Source organism: Miniopterus natalensis, chromosome 18 (genome assembly GCF_054644295.1).
Source record: "Miniopterus natalensis isolate mMinNat1 chromosome 18, mMinNat1.hap1, whole genome shotgun sequence".
NCBI classification, from domain to species: Eukaryota; Metazoa; Chordata; class Mammalia; order Chiroptera; family Miniopteridae; genus Miniopterus; species Miniopterus natalensis.
Genome location: NC_142098.1, coordinates 10678292 through 10695428, shown reverse-complemented (window position 1 = coordinate 10695428; position 17137 = coordinate 10678292). Strand labels below are relative to the sequence as shown.

Below are 17137 nucleotides of genomic sequence, written 5' to 3'. Positions count from 1 at the left end.
TGTGTGCGTGTGCGTGTGCAGGGGCTGGGTGGAGGTGGGCAAAGGGAGGTGGAAATAGGGGGCATCTGTAATAGTGTCAACAATGAAAAAAACCCATTTTACAGATTGGTCAATTGAAACTCAGATGCTTGCCTAGCCACCCACCCCTCAAGACTTCCTGCTTCCTCTGTTTATATTGTCAGCCCATGCCAGATCCCATGCTCAGCATTCTCCCCACATCTGCATGGCTCTTCAGCACAATCCAGAGATAGGGAGACTCATTAGGCCCAGATCCTGCAGAGATACAGTGGCAAAGGTCTGGGCTAGCAGACTCTCAGCGCTGCCTCCCTTGCTCCCCGAAATGAATCAGCAGGACTCACTCTAGGGAGTGTGAAGAAATGAATAAATATTGCTTCTTTCACCACCAAGCCTTTGTATGGACTGCTCCCTCTGCTGGGAACACTCTCCTTTCACCCTAACCCTCTTCTTCCTTCAGGGCTTATGCCCAGGAAGTCATCCCTCAACCCTCAGGCTGGACCAGGAGTTCACCCTCTCCGCCTCCGGATTCTCCCCATCAGTTTGGATCACTCTGCCTGTGCCTCCCCCATCATGCCTTGGTCATTCTGGGCAGTCATTGGTGTGTCTCCCCCAAGAACTAAGCTATGTGTTTGTTTTCAGTGCTGAGTTAGACCTGGTCTATAATTGGAGTTCAGAGAATTATTGGGTGAATAAATGAGAGAAAGTAACTGCATGAGGAATGTTCAAAATCCTCAACCCTTGGTTAAGAGGCCAATGACCAGTCTAGAACACAGCCTGGCCAGAGTGCTGAGGTAAGGTCCTCGGAGCCCCTGGCTGTTTCTGGAGTGTGGGAGAGTGGGAGAGGTGTTCCAGGCAGTCACTAGGAGCTGAACTATTAACAAACCAGTGTTTTAATGCCTGCTACACCTGAACAGTGTGCTTCCGGCTGAACATCTCTCTGGGCATCTAAAGATCAGAGAGGTGGAGCTCCTGCTTGAAGATGCACAGCCTGGATCCTCACTGTCCTTACTTATTAGAACCTGCTGTCCCTCCATCCTCTGGAACAGGCAATCACAGTCACCCCCTCCCCTGAGTCCTCAGACAGTTGCTGTGATTTGAATAACCAAGCAGGCTGTTGAAACAGCCGGTAGTGACTGATTTGCCTGGCAAACAGACCCTTAGGTCCTTGGCCCTGTTGGTAATATGGGAAGACACCCCAAATCTCTGGAGTCTGTTTCCTCTCCCCACCCCAAGAGCTGCCTAGGCCGCAGTCTTGCCCTTGCTTGACCTCTTTGTGGGTCCTAGAGCTTGTCTGCCTCTGGAGGCTGGAGACTGCTCTCAGGAATCTGTCATGGAAGGGGGAGGAATGGCGGGCCCCAAGGTAACTGGAGCCAGCTAAGTCTGCTCCCTGGCCCGTCATGAAATTTGCATTGAGAGAATGGAGGCTCCTTCATGGCTGCCCCCTCCCTTTCCACCTGGGATGGTCATCCTCAGCTGAAGTCTGACAGCAGGCAGAGGCAGCCCCATTGTGTGTGTGTGTGTGTAACCATCTTACCATTCCCAGAGGTGATGCCCCGTGCCTTCCTGGTCAGGAGTAGGCGTCTGCAACCACCCAATTGGGGCCACCTGCCTGACCAGCTCCGGGGAGATGCCTATGTCCCAGGTGGGCCCCTCACTAGGCCTGGAGTTGAGGGGCAGTGAAGACTCAAAGCATCACCGTCTGGCTTCTCTTCTCAGATTGCAGTAGCCTGGAGGGGCCACCAGCACACCAATCTTCTGGCCTTGGGGACTCTTGGGCAGCGGTGAGTCTGCAGATGGTCCCCAAGACCCTGCTCAGTTTCACCCCTGCCCACTCTCAGCCTCAAAAGAACCTGACTGCCCCTTACTCCCCAAGCCCACTGCCCATGTCCCTCCAGCCTCAGGACCTTCCCACCCATTGTTCTCTCTGCTGGGAAAGCCTTTCCTTTCTTAGTAGCGAGCTGTTAGCCTTCATCCCAGCACAATTTCCCCAGGTGGGCAGCCACAGCTCCTACCCTTAGGGATCTCTGTCCCATGGGGCAGAACAGAATTCAAGCCACCAGTCGATGGTGATTTGCTTTGTGTTAGAGGACCAAAGTGACAGGAGCAGGATGGGGATGGGGATGAGATTGGGGCCTTTCAGAAGGGATATTCTGTGTATGCACTGGAAGGACAGCATTGGCCAAATGTAACTGTGTTCAAGGTTATTTCAGTATTTATTGAAAACCAGGAACCATTCTAAGCAACAGGTATTTAGCAGGAGTGACAAAAATTCCATCCTTCCTGGAGTTTATGATCTGGTGGCAGCTGTAGGTAGGCAATAAAATTAGAAAAAATATATATGTTGGAAGATAGTATGTACTTTGAAGAAACAAAGGGCAGTGGGGCTTGATCAGGGAGGACCTTGGAGAAAGCATGGCATTTACACACACAGTCTCTTGTCTTCCCAGACCTCCTGGTTCCAAGTTCTAGGCTCTCCATTTGCTTCCGTGTGTGTGTGTGTGTGTGTGTGTAACTCCCATGTCCCTCCCACAGCCCAGGCAGGGGACTTTGGTCACCACTCCCAGGGACCCTGGGATGCTTGGCTGCCCATTCTGCCCCAAGGCCTTCCCGTTGCAGCGCATGCTGACAAGGCACCTCAAGTGCCACAGCCCTGCACGCCGCCACGTGTGCCACTGCTGTGGCAAGGGCTTCCACGATGCCTTTGACCTCAAGCGCCATATGAGGACTCACACTGGTGAGCTGCAGCAGGGACATGGAGGGGTGCTGGGTCCTGGGTGGGGATGGAACAAAATGGAGGGAGGTCCCCTGGGTGTAGAATTTTAATTTTTTGTGTTTGTGGAGCTGAGACTCAGCTTGGAGCACTACATACTTAAGCAAGTGGGTGTAAGGTGGTGCTGGGGTAGGGGCCTGCTGAGGGGTATAGAGTAAAGACAGGTACTGGTTACAGGATTCAGGTCCCAGATAGAAGGGTGCAAGGGAAAGCCTCCCTCCACACTCCTGGCTCCAGGGGAAGGAACATCCTGGACACAGGTGTCTGGCCCATGTTTGCACTGAGGCTGCAGATGGTGGGATGTAGGTGGAGTCTGCAGAACTTGGAGTAGGAATGGGGGAATGCTCAGAGGGCAAGGTGGGTTGGCTTTGGTCTGGAGGTCATTGCCCTGTCTGTCCTCTCCCCCTCGACCTATCTGCCCAGGGATCCGCCCATTCCACTGCAGAGCTTGCGGGAAAGCATTTACACAGCGCTGCTCGCTTGAAACGCATCTTGCCAAGGTGCACGGGCAGCCGGCCAGCTACGCTTACCGTGAGCGCCGTGAGAAGTTGCATGTGTGCGAGGACTGTGGCTTCACCAGCTCGAGGCCCGACGCTTACGCACAGCATTGTGCCCTGCACCACGCTGCTTGAGACTCTGAATCCCGCCTCCAACCCATGAGAGGCAAATAAACACAGGACATGCACACACAGAACAGAGCATTTATTACACGTGGAGAGGGGGGGTTCACTCGGTCCAGCGGTGGCCGCAGTGAGGGGCCGTACACACGTAGTACAAGCGCATGGCGTCCTGGCAGAAAGGATACGCGGTTAGGAAGGGTCTGGACCCCGGGGAGGGCACAAGGAACCTCCATCCAGCAAAGCCTCACTCCCAAAAACATGGGGCCTTCCCCATTGTTCAGGGCCCAGCTCAGGACACCGGGAAGGGCAGGCTCCCCTCAATATTGGTATCCCCGCTCCCAGGAAGGACCAAACACAGGCTATCCAGAAAGCCTTCTTCAGGCCACTCACCTCGGCTCGGGCGCTGTGCGACTGGAAAAACACCGCCTCCTTGTGGCCACACCTGAGGGGACAGTCAGCCACTCAGAGCCTACCTTACCCTTCCCTCCAGCCGCCTCCCCTCTCCACCCGGGGGGACGAGCCCCTCTCCCTCCCTAATACAGCCGCGGGCTCACTTTTGGCACGGGTGGTCCTCGGTCCGCGGCAGCGTGGGGTCCTGGGACACGTCAGCGATGATCTGGGTCAGTTCGCTGAGTGAGGGAAGGAGGAATAATTATGCTCTGACAGGGGCCCCAACAACCCCGTCCCTAAACTCCAGTCCTGCACTCACTCCACTTCGTGCGTGATTTTGTTGACGTATATGCAGCTGTTGTCGGCTTCCTGCTGGTAATCACAATTCCGGCACTGCGGGAGGACGTGGGGCAGGAAGGGGGTCAGGGAGAGATCCCCGACAGGACTGGGCGGGCAGGGTCTTTCCCCGAGAGGATGGTTAGGGGATGGGGTCTCGAGGATGGGGTAAGGGGGTGTATCGAGAATCACTTCGGGGTTGGGAAAGACGGGGAAGCCGGGTTCATTTCGAGAGGGAAGAGACCAGAACCAGCTGGGGCCGAAGAGGGAGGAGGGGTCACGATGGGAACGGGCTGACCCGTGGGGAACACCGGGGCACCCGCGGGCTCGCGCTCACCGCGTAGAGCAGAATGCGGTTCTCCTTGTCCTCCTTGGGATAAAGCATGTTGTTACTGTGGGCAGGGGAGGTCAGAGCTCAGTCCTGGGGCCATTACTGGCTTCCCTTCCACACCTGTTGCCCCGGCCTCACCATTCCTGGCAGAATCGAATACCCACGAAGCCCGGCTCGTAGGTCCCGTCTGGTTCCATAGCGCAGCACTGCCCGCCAAGCCTTCCGCGCTTGCCCCGCCCCACGACGGGTCGCGGGAAGGGTCAGGCCTCGCTGCTTCGCCTAAAGAGGGGCGGAGCTGCACACAAGTAGTGGCTGCTAGCGGCTTTGCTCGGTTCTCTGAGCTGAGATTTGATTAATTACTTGCTTCAACCTTTTGATATCCTAAAGTAATTGCTTCGACCTGTGGGCCTCGTTTCCCCAGTTTACAGAATCGGACGGTACGCGAGCCGGGAATAGGACGCGTCACTACCTGGAAAAGCACTGAGCGTAACTGAAGAAGCCATGCTCTCAGCAGGGGCCGAAGGCCAGTGCACATGCGCGAGCTTACCTTCATGGCGGGGCTAACTCCTGCCAGTCCCTTCTCTTGGCTTCAGCCCTCGCCCGTCCGGCCCATTTCCCGGGCTGCTATTGGAAGAACTGCCCCAAGTTAGGCCTCTCAGGATTGGCTGGGCCTAACTAAGAATAGGGGAGCGCTTCCGGGGGTGAGGGGACGGCGGTGATTGGTGGACCTTCCCTGCAGGAGAGCGCGGATTGGCCAGGTTGGGAGCAGGGGGCGGGGCTGATATCCCAGAGGCGGTGGCGGCGGCAGCTGCGGAGCCGGTGTGAGGCGGCTGACTGGGCTGCACTCCGGCTCGGTGCGCGGCAAGATGGAGGTGACGGGGTTATCCGCGCCCACAGTGACCGTTTTCATCAGCAGTTCTCTCAACAGCTTTCGCTCCGAGAAGCGGTACAGTCGTAGCCTCACGATAGCTGAATTCAAGGTGTGGCCGTGGGGCGGGGTCGGGAGGGGTGGGGCAAAGGAGAAATAGAGGGGCTACCGATCGCAGGGAGGGGCCAGAAATAAGCCGAGGTTGCAGAGATTGGGGACCGGGCCTCAGCAGGGCGGGGCCACAGGGAACCGGAGGTTCCAGAGAAGGGGGCAGGGCCTGGGGAAATCAGGGTTTCACAGGGCGGGGGCAAGAGCAGAGGGGGCATGGCCAGGGATAACCAGTTGGGTCCAAAAATTATGGGTTTCTTGGAGGAGCAAGGATGGGGTGATGGTTATTGATGCAAGGGGCGGAGAGTCAGGGCAGAGGGTGGGGGCACTGACGGCCTTCCTCTCCACCTCTCCCCATCCTCTACTCTTCGCAGTGTAAACTAGAGCTGGTGGTGGGCAGCCCTGCGTCTTGCATGGAACTTGAGCTGTATGGAGCCGACGAGCAGTTCTACGGCAAGATGGATCAGGAGGATGCGCTACTGGGCTCATACCCCGTAGATGACGGCTGCCGCATCCATGTGAGACCTCCCTACCTCCCTACTCTCCGTTCACTTGTTTAACAGATGCTTGCCATACTTTGCCCTGTGTGATAACCAAGATAGGCCCACATGGAGCCTCTATTCCAGTATGAGAAAGACTGACCCATCACCAGACAGTGACAGCCAGAGTGGTTTGAGCTGGGGCAAGCCCAGGGGACTGCTACACCCCGAAGAAGTGCCTGACTCCACCTGGGATTATCGGAAGGGGCTCTCTAAAGCCTAAGCTGAGACCTAAAGGGTGACTTAGGAGAACAGGGGGGAAGGGCATGCCAGCTGGAGGAAGCAGAGTGTACAGAGGCCTAGAGTTTGAGGTGGATCAGGGTAAAAGATGAGATGTGTTGGGAGAAGCTGGAACACAAAGCACCCCCCCGGAATGCATCAGCTCACATCATGTTCTCGGTCCTCACTACCCCTCCTCCCCCCTGCCATATTCCTCAGACATCTCAGCATCCCAGGTGAGGTTACCTTGGGGCCTTTGCGTGTGCTACATCCTATGCCTGAACGGTTCTTTTTCTGTGCTCACGTGGCTCAGTCATTCTGTCCAGTCATTACTTAAATGTCAACTTTTTTTTTTTTTAATATATCTTTATTGATTTCAGAGAGAAGAAAGGAGAGGGAGGGAGAGATAGAAACATCAATGATGAGAGAGTCATTGATCGAGCCCACAACCCGGGCATGTTCCCTAACCGGGAATCGAACCCCGATCGCCTGGATCCTAGGTCGACGCTCAACCGCTGAGCCACGCCCAGACGGGTTAAATGTCAACTTTTGAGTGTGAAGCCCTCATTGGCTTCAGTGTAAAACTTAAACCTCCTCCTTTTTCGATTTATTTGATTTTTGTCCTTAGCTCTTATCGTCCGGTGACATACTGTGCATTTTCCCTTAGCACCTGGAACAATGCCTGGCACAGAAAGGATGCTCAGTGAATCGTTGGATGATGAGTTGAGTCTATAAAATAAGACTTGGGCCCTAGCCACTTTGTCCCAGTGGTTAGAGTGTTGGCCCGTGGACTGAAGGGTCCCAGGTTCGATTCTGGCCAAGGGTGTATACCTCGGTTGCAGGCCCCATTGGGGTGTGTGTGGGAGGCAACCAATCAATGTGTGCCTCTTGCATCAATGTTTTTTTCTCTCTCTCCCTTGCACTCTCTCTGAAGAGCAATGAAAAAAAAAATCCTTGGGTAAGGATTGAAAAAAAAAAATTTGCAAGATAGTGTAATTAACCCTATTTTGCACAAGAGAAAATGTAGCTTTAAGATGGAATTTAAGGATGAAGTATAGCTAGAATTGTAACCTCAGTCTGCATGACTCCTGATCAGTGTGCCTAGAGAACCAGTTCTTTTTTTAATCTCATTTATTTAGTAACGGTTCGTTGAGCATCTGTGTTACACCAGGTGTATAGCTGTGAACCAAATCTGAGGTCTCTGTTTAGCTCTGTCCAGTGTGAGATAGATGTCAACGAAATATTCACAGGAACAAATGTGAAGGGTCAGTAAGGTGAAGACCATGTAGGAAGAGATCGAGGAGCTGGAGATCCTATACTGATGGAGGTGACCCATCATTGAGGGCTTCCTAGAGGGGGTGCTGCCTTAGCAGAGACCTGAATAGGAAGAGTTAACTGGAGAAGGGAAAAGAGTGCTGCAGAAGGGTACAGCATGTGCAAACACTCTGAGATGGGCTCAGGCGGTGTGGCTCAGCGGTGAGTGTTAATCTACGATCCATGAGATCTCGGTTTGATTCCTGGTCAGGGCACATGCCCTGGGTTTTGGGTTCTATCCCCAGCAGGGGGCGTGCAGGAGGCAGCCGATCAATGACTCTCTTATCATTGATGTTTCTATCTCTCCTTCTTTTCCCTTCCTCTCTGAAATCAATAAAAAAAATTTTTTTTAAAATACACTGGATTGGGAGGGAGCATTGTGGGTACAAGGAACTAAAGAGCAGCTACTCCTATGGCAGAGGGAAGTGGGAGCCAAGGGAGGACTCTGAGTCAGAAGAGCCCCTGTCTGACTGAAGTATTCCCAGACCCTCTCTGATTCTGTGTGGGGAACAGTCTGGAGGGTAGAAAGAGTAGGGAGATGAGGGAGGAGGCTACTTCCATAGTCCAGATGATGTGGTAGGGTGAGAGTGGGTCAGGACTGTAGGTGAGCGTTATATGGATAGACCACAGCACTGAGACCGGGCTGCCCTGGGCAGCCTCAGCCTAGGGATGCTGGTGGGCCAGGCATGGGTGGTGGTATCCTCAAACAGGAGGCTTTCAAACATGGATTCAGGTATAGATAGACCTCTGACTTCTGAGGCCATTCAAGGAAGGTTTCCCAGAGGTGGAGTCTCTGGGAAATTTTTAGTTTTTCTAAACCTTTTTCTGTTTATAAATATTACCTGTATATGTTGCTTAAAATAACAGCAACCTCAAACTTACAAAATCCCTAATATAGAAAGTAGAAATTCTTACTGACCCTTGACCAGAGGTAAAAGCCTTTTCTCTTTTGGTTTGTTAGCCCAGTGGTTCAGGCCAACAGGTCAAACACCTCAGAGTGTTTCCTGACCCCTCTGTTTCTCTCATACCCACATCCAGTCTGTCTGCAAACCCTTGTAGGCTCCACCTACAAAACCTGTCCAGAATCTAAACTCTTCGCCCCCTCCACTGCCCACCCTGGCCCAGCCTCTATCCGCTCCCTCCTGGACATCACAGAGCCTCTTCTCTTCTCCTGCCCCCATTCGCACCCCCACAGTCTATTCTTCACATACAGCCAGAGGGAGCCTATGAACCAGAGCCACGTCAGAGTGATCCTGGCTCAGAGCCTCCCTGGCTGCACCTTATTCTAGGTAAAAGCAAAGTCTACAGTGATTCGTAGTGTCTTCCACTGTCCCTGGTTTATTCCACACCACCCATGCTCACCTCCCTGATGTTTCTCAAAAGGGCTAAAGATAATCTATACCCAGGACTTTGTGCCTGTTCCTTCTTATCCTTCAGGCCTTGAGTCAGACATCCTCTCCTTTTGGAAGCCTTCCCTGACTACCTTCCCAGGCTCCTTAAGCCTCTTTGTTTATGGTCATTCTCCAAGCAGGCATTTATCTATTTTTGTACTGTGTCCCTAGCACCCAGCACAGGGCCCAACTGGGCACCTTGGAAGAGCTCAGCAAGCAATGAATTAATGAACATTGAGGGTGGTACAGGAAGAGATGTTCCAGGGTTTAGAAGTTGAGGCCAGCTTAGGAGGATCTCAGAGGCCCACAGAGGACAGATGTGTTGCCTAGAGGGTTCATGAGCAAGACTTGAGCTCCATCCTTTGGTTCTTATGACTTGAGAGCCATCAGTGATGTTGATGCCAGCGTGTGGGGCAGATCCAGCTTTCAGGGTTTGGATAGGGGTGAGAAAAGGGAGATGACTAGTGTAGATACCTGCTCTCATCCTTTCTGCTGGGCTCAGGAGATAAGAGAAGGCTGGGATAGAGTGAGGGTAGAATATAGTTTTTCCTATATGGGAGAGTTTTAAGTCTATGGAATGCTCCCATGTGCAACTGAACCCCCCCCCCCAATACCCCAAGCCTCCCTGACCAGACCCTGGTCACCTCTGACCCCTCCTGTCACTACAGGTCATTGACCACAGTGGTGCCTGCCTTGGGGAGTATGAGGATGTGTCCAAGGTGGAGAAATACAGCATCTCACAAGAAGCCTACGACCAGAGGCAAGGTATGGGGCACATGGGGATAAATGGGGGCATGTGGAGGCCAAAAGGAGTGTGTGCAGGTGGGTGGTAGTGTTGGGGGGCAGACAGTAGACAGGGACATTGGGGGGAAATTGGTGCTGTGGGCAGTGGGTGTAGATAGGCAGGGAGAGTGGAGGGGTGGGGTGAGGTTGGTGTGGGGACAGATGAGGGCATGGGAGAGCAGTGGGGTGGAAAGGGCATAGGGTATGAATGAGGGCTGGGAGGTGTGAGGGATTGTGGACAGGCAGACAGCTGCATGGGAAAGCGGAAGGGGCATTAGAGGGAGGTCGGGTGGGATCAGGCGTGGGGAGAGTGGTCAGAGTTACATGGGGCAGCGTGGTAGAATATGGGGAGTGGATAGGGCAGTGTGGTGATCCGTACAGTCATGGGGAAGATGAGGAAGGATTCAGGGGACGGATGGAAGCGAATGTGACACTGAAGGGATGTGGGAAGATGGGGTGAAAAGCTGGACACAGAAATCTTCCTTTTAGTTTCTGGATTCTGGGAAGGGCCCAAGGAGCCTGGGGAGAGGCCAGGGCTATGGTGGGAAACTTGTGGGGCTTGGATGACAGCCCTTTGACACCTAGAACAGAAGAGTTTCTCTGTGAATGTTAGCCCTGTGTGAGCGGAAGTTTATCCCATTAGGCCAGAGGCTCTACCAGGGAGACTGTGTCTGACCCCCACCCCCCACCCCACCCACAGACTCAGTCCGCTCCTTCCTGAAGCGCAGCAAGCTAGGCCGATACAATGAAGAGGAGCGGGCACAGCAAGAGGCCGAGACCAGCCAGCGCCTAGCAGAGGAGAAGGCCCAGGCCAGTGCCATCCCTGTGGGCAGCCGCTGTGAGGTGCGGGCACCTGGGCAGCCCCCTCGCCGGGGCACCATCATGTATGTAGGTACGTGGCCCACTGAGGCTTTATGCCGTGCCCTGCCTGATGTGGGCAATGATGGGGACCCATCCCTCAAGGAAATCCCAATTTAACAGAAGGGACACGCAGCAGCTGACAGTGACAACTCAGAGTGTTCATGGCAGGGAATTGGGAAGCAGAGCTGGAATGATGTGGGTTGTGATAGAGGAAGTGGAGGCCAGAGTGGTTAGTTCTGAGGCAAAAGTGGTCAGAGCTAAGATGAGGAAACACAGAATTTTTAGGGCTGTGATGGGGAAAGCACAGGCTGAAGTGATCAGGGCAGGGATGAGGGAAGCATAGGAAGCTGTGTGAGTGGAGAGGAAGTCCCAGACCTCTCCTTGAGAGGAATCCAGAGTGCTTCCTGGGGGAAGGGCTACCTGAAGGAAGGAGAGTGAGCCAGGTGAAAAGGGGGGATGAGTTTTCCAGCCAGAGGGAGTAGTGAGTGCAAGGGCTGTGGCAGAAACAAACTTGTCTCAAACTTGACCTGTTTGAGGCAGAGAAAGGAAGTCAGCATGGCTAGTGGGGAGTGAGGGAGGGGCAGGTAAGTGAGGTCAGGAGCATGAGCAGGGCTATACCATACATGGCTTTGGAGACAGTAGAGGAGTGTGGGTTTTATTTTTTTATAACAACTTGATTGAGATATAATTCATATATCATAAAACTTACCCATTTAAAGCGTACAGTATTCATTCATTGGTTTTTAGTATGTCCACAGAATTGTGCTACCAACACCGCAATCAATTTTAGAACATTTTCATCACCAAAAGAAACCCCATAACCACTAGCTGCCACGCCCCATTGTTTTCTTTTCTTTCCTTTCCTTTTCTTTTTTAAAAAGAGAGAGAAATATAAATGAAAGAAACATTGATCGGCTGCCTCCTGCGTGCTCCTCAACGGGATCAAATCTGCAACCTGGGCACATGCTCTGACCGGGAAGGGAACTGAACACATGACCTTTTGGCACATGAGATGATGCTCAACCAGTTGAGCCACAGTGGCCAGGGCATTATATACATTCTTGTATAAGTTTTTGTGTGGATATATATTTTCTTTTTTTAATCCTCACACAAGGTTATTTTTTCCATGCTTTTCAGAGAGTGGAAGGGTCGGGGAGAGAGAAAAAAAATCAGTTGGTTGCCTCCTGCACTCACCCCAACCAGGCTGGGGATTGAGCCTGCAACCGAAGTACATGCCCTTGGCTAGAATTGAATCTGGGATTCTGCAGTCCACAGGCCAGTGCTCTAACCACTGAGCAAAACCAGCTAGGGCATCTGTATTTTCTTCTAAGAGTTGTGGGTTTTTAAAATATATATACGTATCTTTATTGATTTCAGAGAGAGGAAGGGAGAGGGAGAGAGATAGAAACATTAATTTTGAGAGAGTCATCATTGATTGGCTGCCTCCTGCACGCCCCTGACTGGGGATTGAGCCCACAACCTGGGCATGTGCCCTGACTAGGAATCAAACCGTGATCTCCTGGATCCTAGATCAGTGCTCAACTGCTGAGCCATGCCTGGCCGGGCAAGAGTTTTTATATATATATATATATATATACACACACATACATATATATGTATGTGTATATATATATATATATATATATATATATATATATGTATGTATATATACACACACACACACATACACACACATATATACATATATATACACACACTTTTTTTTTTCAAATCTCAGCTGATTTTTTTTCTTTATTTTATTTTCCATCACCATTTATCCCCCCATACCCTCTTCCACCTCCCTCCCCTCTTTCTAAGAGTTTTGTAGTGTTACATCTTACATTTAGGTCTTTGATTACCTCATTGTGTGTTGATTTTGTGTATAGTGTGAGGTAGGAGTCCAAGTTCATTCTCTTACATGTGGATATCTAGTTTCCCAGTATTATTTGTTGAAAAGTCTATTATTTTCTCATTGAATTGTCTTGGTACCCTTGTCAGAAATCATTTGACCATAAGCAGTGTGGATTTTATGCTGAGTGGGATGGGCAGCCTTGAGCTGTTTTGGTTAAGGCAGTGGTGCTATTTCCCTTTGATTTTTACAAAGACCCCTTTGGCTAGGAGTGTCAAATGGATAGGGGGTAAAGGGTAGGAGCAGGAAGACCAGTGAAGGGGGCTACCATATTTGGGCAGGAGATCGCAGTGTTCCTAGTAAGGAGTGATTTTCACCAAGACTGGCTTTAGAATCAGGGGGCAGGCACAAATCTGGGATGAGCTGTGTGTGGAGATTTCATTGGCATTTCTCCCCTTGGTAGGACTCACAGATTTCAAGCCTGGCTACTGGATTGGCGTTCGCTTCGATGAGCCACTAGGGAAAAATGATGGCAGGTAATAAGTATTCAGGCGTCTGTGTGTCTGCCTGTGTCTGTCCTTGCATGTGTGTAAGTGCATGCATGTACTACTGGGTGAGCCTATCCATCCCAGCATCTGGGGGGAACAGTGTTGGGAGCTCTGACCACTGACTATTCCATCATGCCCTGCAGTGTGAATGGGAAACGCTACTTTGAATGCCAGGCCAAGTACGGTGCCTTCTTCAAGCCATCAGTTGTGACCGTGGGGGATTTCCCTGAGGAGGACTACGGGTTGGATGAGATGTGATGCCCAAGGAAGGGCATCCTCCTGCTCCAGCTAACTCGCCCACTTATCACCCCTCCCTTTGTGTGCCCATGGCTCTCTTCCCCGTTCCCGTTTTTATTTTATTCACTTTGTTCTTGCCATTGACTTTTGAAACGTGTATTAAATTTGCCCGACCTAGCCCTCGGACCGAGTAGCTCAGTTGGTTAGAGTGTCATTCCCATATGCCAAGGTTGTGGGTTTGATCCCCCATCAGGGCACATATAGGGGTCAACCAATGAATGCATAAATAAGTGGAACAGAAAATCAATGTTTCTCTCTTTCTCTCCCTTTCCCTCTCCCTCTCTCTCTTAAATTAATAAATAAAAATTTTTAAAAAGTTTTTTAAATTGCCAGACTGGGAAGCCTTTGGAGGACTCAGTGATTATATGAAGGGCTGGGGGCAGCTGGGTAGGTGAGGGTGAAATAGGGGGCTGAGCAAAGTAGAGTTGGGCAGGGTGAGGCTTTATGTCCTAGCTGGTAGCTGGAGGCCCATGAAACTCTTCTCTGCCCTTTATTGGTTAATACAATATACAATATTCTGCTGCTATGACAAATAGGCCCAAAGTAATAGTAGCCTTTTGCAAGATTGAAGTTTTCCTGTCCATGTAAAGACTTATGTAATCATAAGAGCTAATGTGGTGACCTCTCCATGTCAGAGGCCAGTCTTCTTCTCCATATATCTTATTGCTCTCCCATCTCCTCATGATTTCCACCTCATCTGCTCCAGGCACCAGGATCAGGGAGGAGAGAATACCCCTTGTCTTTAGGAATATATATGTACAACTCAAAATGTATTCCTATTTCACTGGCTAGAATTTTGTCTCATGGCCACTTGTAACTGCAAAGGAGGCTGGGAAATGTTTTTACTCTGGGCAGCCATGTTCCTAGCTAAATATCAGAAGTTCCTATACTATAGAAACTGGGGAGAAGGGATATTGGGGGTTAACAAGTAGTTCTACCATAGTCCCTGTGGGTGGGGGACCCTTGAACAACATGGGTTGGGCTTGACTTATACACAGATCTTTTTCAATAAATACTGTAAATGTATTTTCTCTTATTTTCTTAACATTTTCCTTTCTCTAGCTTACTTTAGTTAACGTAAGAAATGTTCAACCCCGCTGGGCGTGGCTCAGTGGTTAAGCGTCGACCTAGGATCCAGGCGATCAGGGTTCGATCCCCGGTCAGGGCACATGCCCGGGTTGCGGGCTCGGTCAATGACTCTCTCATCATTGATTTTTCCATCTCTCTCATTTCCTCTCTGAAATCAATAAAGATATATTAAAAAAAAAAGAAACGTTCAAACCTATAGAGGATTTTTGTGAGTTTATTTGAGCCAAACTGTGGACAATTCCCAGGAAGCAAAATCTCACCAGATTGAGATAATGCTCCAGAGAATGGCAGTTTTGCACCTTATTTTATACGTTACAATCAAGAGGAGACGTGTGGGTTACATGAAATACATTGGTGATAGATTAGGGAGGTGGGAGAAAGCAAAGCAAGGAAACCTCTGGGATTGGGTGAAAAGTAAAATGATAGACATATTTTATATAGGTGGGTGCAGGATAGTTGATAGTCAATAATTAACTCAGTAACAATGAGGGAATTTGTGGTCTCTGCAGAGTGGTGCCTGTGCTTTGAGGGTCTGGAAAAAGGAAAATTACTTTGATATTCCAAAGATGCTATTGTAGATGCAAAAAGAAAATGGACAGACTCAGTTAAGCTAAAGATTGACCTTTGTCAGGGAAGATGCAGGCCTAGGACATGACTACTCACCATAAACTGCTCTTGGGTTAAAAAGTTTTTAAACTTCAGACCATCCTTTGTGGCTACTTTAGGTCTCAGTTTGCAAGGCCGCCATGCAGGCTTCCCTGAGCTTGTCAGGTTAGCATGTGGCCCCTTTAGTCTACACTTACTGTAAGGATACAGTATGTAATATAGCATGTGTTGCCTGGCTGGAGTAGCTCAGTTGGTTGAGTGTTATCATATGCACTGAAAGGTTGCTGGTTAGATTCCTGGTCAGGGCAATGTAAGAAACATTTGAACCTGTAGAGAATTTTTTATGCGTTTATTTGAGCCAAACTGACGACAATTGCTGGGAAGCAAAAATCCAACAGATTGAGAAAATGCTCCGGAAAATGGCAGTTTTGCACCTTGCTTTATTCATTACAATTAAGAGAGGAGGCCTGGCCTGGCCGGCATGGCTCAGCAGTTGAGCATCTACCTCTGATCCAGGAGCTCGAGATTCAGTTCCCGGTTGGGCACATGCCCGGGTTGCAGGTTCGATCCCCAGTCGGGGGTGTGCAGGAAGCAGCAGATCAATGACTCATCATTGATGTTTCTCTCTCTCTCTCTCTCTCATTCTCCCTTCCTCTCTCTGAAATCAATAAAGATATATTTTTTTTAAAAAAGCATTAGTGGGTTACATGAAATCCACTGGTGATAGATTAGGGAGACGGGAGAAAGCAAAGGGTGGGGGGAACCTCTGGGATTGGATAAAAAGTAAAAATGATAGACACACACTTCTTTTACACAGGTAGGTACAGGATAGTTAACAGTCAACAATTAACCTGATAATAACATTTTATTTGTGGTCTCCACCTTGTGCCTGAGGGTTCCAGAAAAAGGGAAGTTATCTTGACATTCTAAAGGTATGTTGGCATACATGCAAAACAGACTATAGACAAGCTCGGTTAAGGTAAAGACTGACTTTTCTCAGAGAAGATTCTACCCACCATAAACTGCTCTTAGTTAAAAAATTTTAATTTCAGACCATCCTATGTGGTTACTTTAGGTCTCTGAGTTTGTAAGGCTGCCACGAAGGCCTCTGAGCTTGTCAGGTTTGGTATATAGCCCCTTTTCATCTACAGAAACCTATACCTGCTGTGTGAACATTGACCACAGGGATTATAGACTCACTTTACAGAATGACTTGGTGCTTAAGCTTTAATGATGTCAGGGGGCGCAGAAAGGAAGGGGACAGTGGTCAGTGTGTTATGGTAACACCAGCTGCTATAACAAATGCCCCTCCCCCCACAGTCTGATGCAGGGGTTCTGGATGAATGGCAGCAACCTCCAAGTGGTGATTCATACACCCAGATTCCATCCTGTGGCTCCATCACCTCCATATGCTCAGAATTATCCAGCTAGCAAATAGGGGAGAACAATGTGGAGAAAATTCTTTAATAACATGTTGTGCAGCCAAGTTGGGTGAGGCTCACTGGTTGAGCATCAACCTATGATCCAGGAGATCGCTGTTTGAGTCCTGGTCAGGGCACTGATCTCCAGTCGGGGGCGTGCGGAAGGCAGCTGATCAATGACTCTCATCATTGATGTTTCCATCTCTCTCTCTCCCTTCCTTTCTCTCAAGTCAATAAAGATATACTTAAATAAATAACCTGTTGTACATATTTCACTTCTGCTCATATTGTGGGGCCCTTCTAGATGCAAAGGGGGTTTTGGAACACACTCCTGTGCTGAGCAGCTCCCTCCCAGCCACTATCATTGTTGCCAGAGGAATTAAAGGGCCAGGTTTCCCAGACATGAGTGGGGATGGGGCTCTTGGGGTACCACTGAAATGAGCACTTTCAGAAGCCCCCACAGGAGAATGAGATGGGGTAAAAGGCTTTATTTGCGTGGAGTTACATTCCTCGAGCTGCAAAGTCCCCTGCCCCTTAAACCAGTCCTAAAAGAGGTGCAACGGGGCTTCCAGTAGAGCCAAAAGCAGGGGCAGTGTCCAGAGCTTCTGTTCCATGTTGCACCCGGTCCAGTTCAGCATGCAAGCAATTTAAGTCCGTCAGTTCACTGTGTGGAGTGCCACACGGCTGAGCCTCGTGGGAGCAGGCCTGAGGCTGGGGACACACTCTTGAATTGGACAGTCCTTGCTTGGGAGTTGAAGGCAAACAAACATAATTACCAA

General features: G+C 50.3%; 3 protein-coding genes across 5 annotated transcripts; 2 read left to right on the top strand and 1 right to left on the bottom strand.

Annotated features, from left to right (window-relative positions):
• Window positions 1–1566: 1566 nt before the first annotated feature.
• Window positions 1567–3473, top strand: OVOL3 (ovo like zinc finger 3). The gene is given in 4 exon segments (XM_016220974.2): window positions 1567–1701; window positions 1704–1799; window positions 2551–2752; window positions 3212–3473. Coding segments are annotated over 4 exon segments (642 nt in total). The 3' UTR covers window positions 3421–3473.
• A 2-nt stretch (window positions 3474–3475) lies between these two features.
• On the bottom strand, window positions 3476–5080 carry POLR2I (RNA polymerase II subunit I). 2 transcript variants are annotated; one of them, XM_016220979.2, is made up of 7 exons: window positions 5013–5080; window positions 4604–4934; window positions 4472–4526; window positions 4118–4191; window positions 3963–4037; window positions 3799–3850; window positions 3476–3577 (listed from the first exon to the last, which is right to left on the bottom strand). In XM_016220979.2, the coding sequence occupies exons 2-7, from the start codon at window positions 4660–4662 to the stop codon at window positions 3515–3517; spliced, it is 378 nt and encodes a 125-aa protein (XP_016076465.1). In that variant the 5' UTR covers window positions 4663–4934; window positions 5013–5080; the 3' UTR covers window positions 3476–3514. The 2 variants fall into 2 exon arrangements, with proteins under 2 accessions (XP_016076465.1, XP_016076464.1); XM_016220978.2 differs by lacking the exon at window positions 5013–5080 and having other exon boundaries at window positions 4604–4999.
• A 209-nt stretch (window positions 5081–5289) lies between these two features.
• On the top strand, window positions 5290–14268 carry TBCB (tubulin folding cofactor B). 2 transcript variants are annotated; one of them, XM_016220968.2, is made up of 6 exons: window positions 5290–5445; window positions 5816–5959; window positions 9573–9669; window positions 10388–10579; window positions 12861–12933; window positions 13089–14268. In XM_016220968.2, the coding sequence occupies exons 1-6, from the start codon at window positions 5332–5334 to the stop codon at window positions 13201–13203; spliced, it is 735 nt and encodes a 244-aa protein (XP_016076454.1). In that variant the 5' UTR covers window positions 5290–5331; the 3' UTR covers window positions 13204–14268. The 2 variants fall into 2 exon arrangements, with proteins under 2 accessions (XP_016076454.1, XP_016076455.1); XM_016220969.2 differs by having other exon boundaries at window positions 5357–5411.
• Window positions 14269–17137: the final 2869 nt, after the last annotated feature.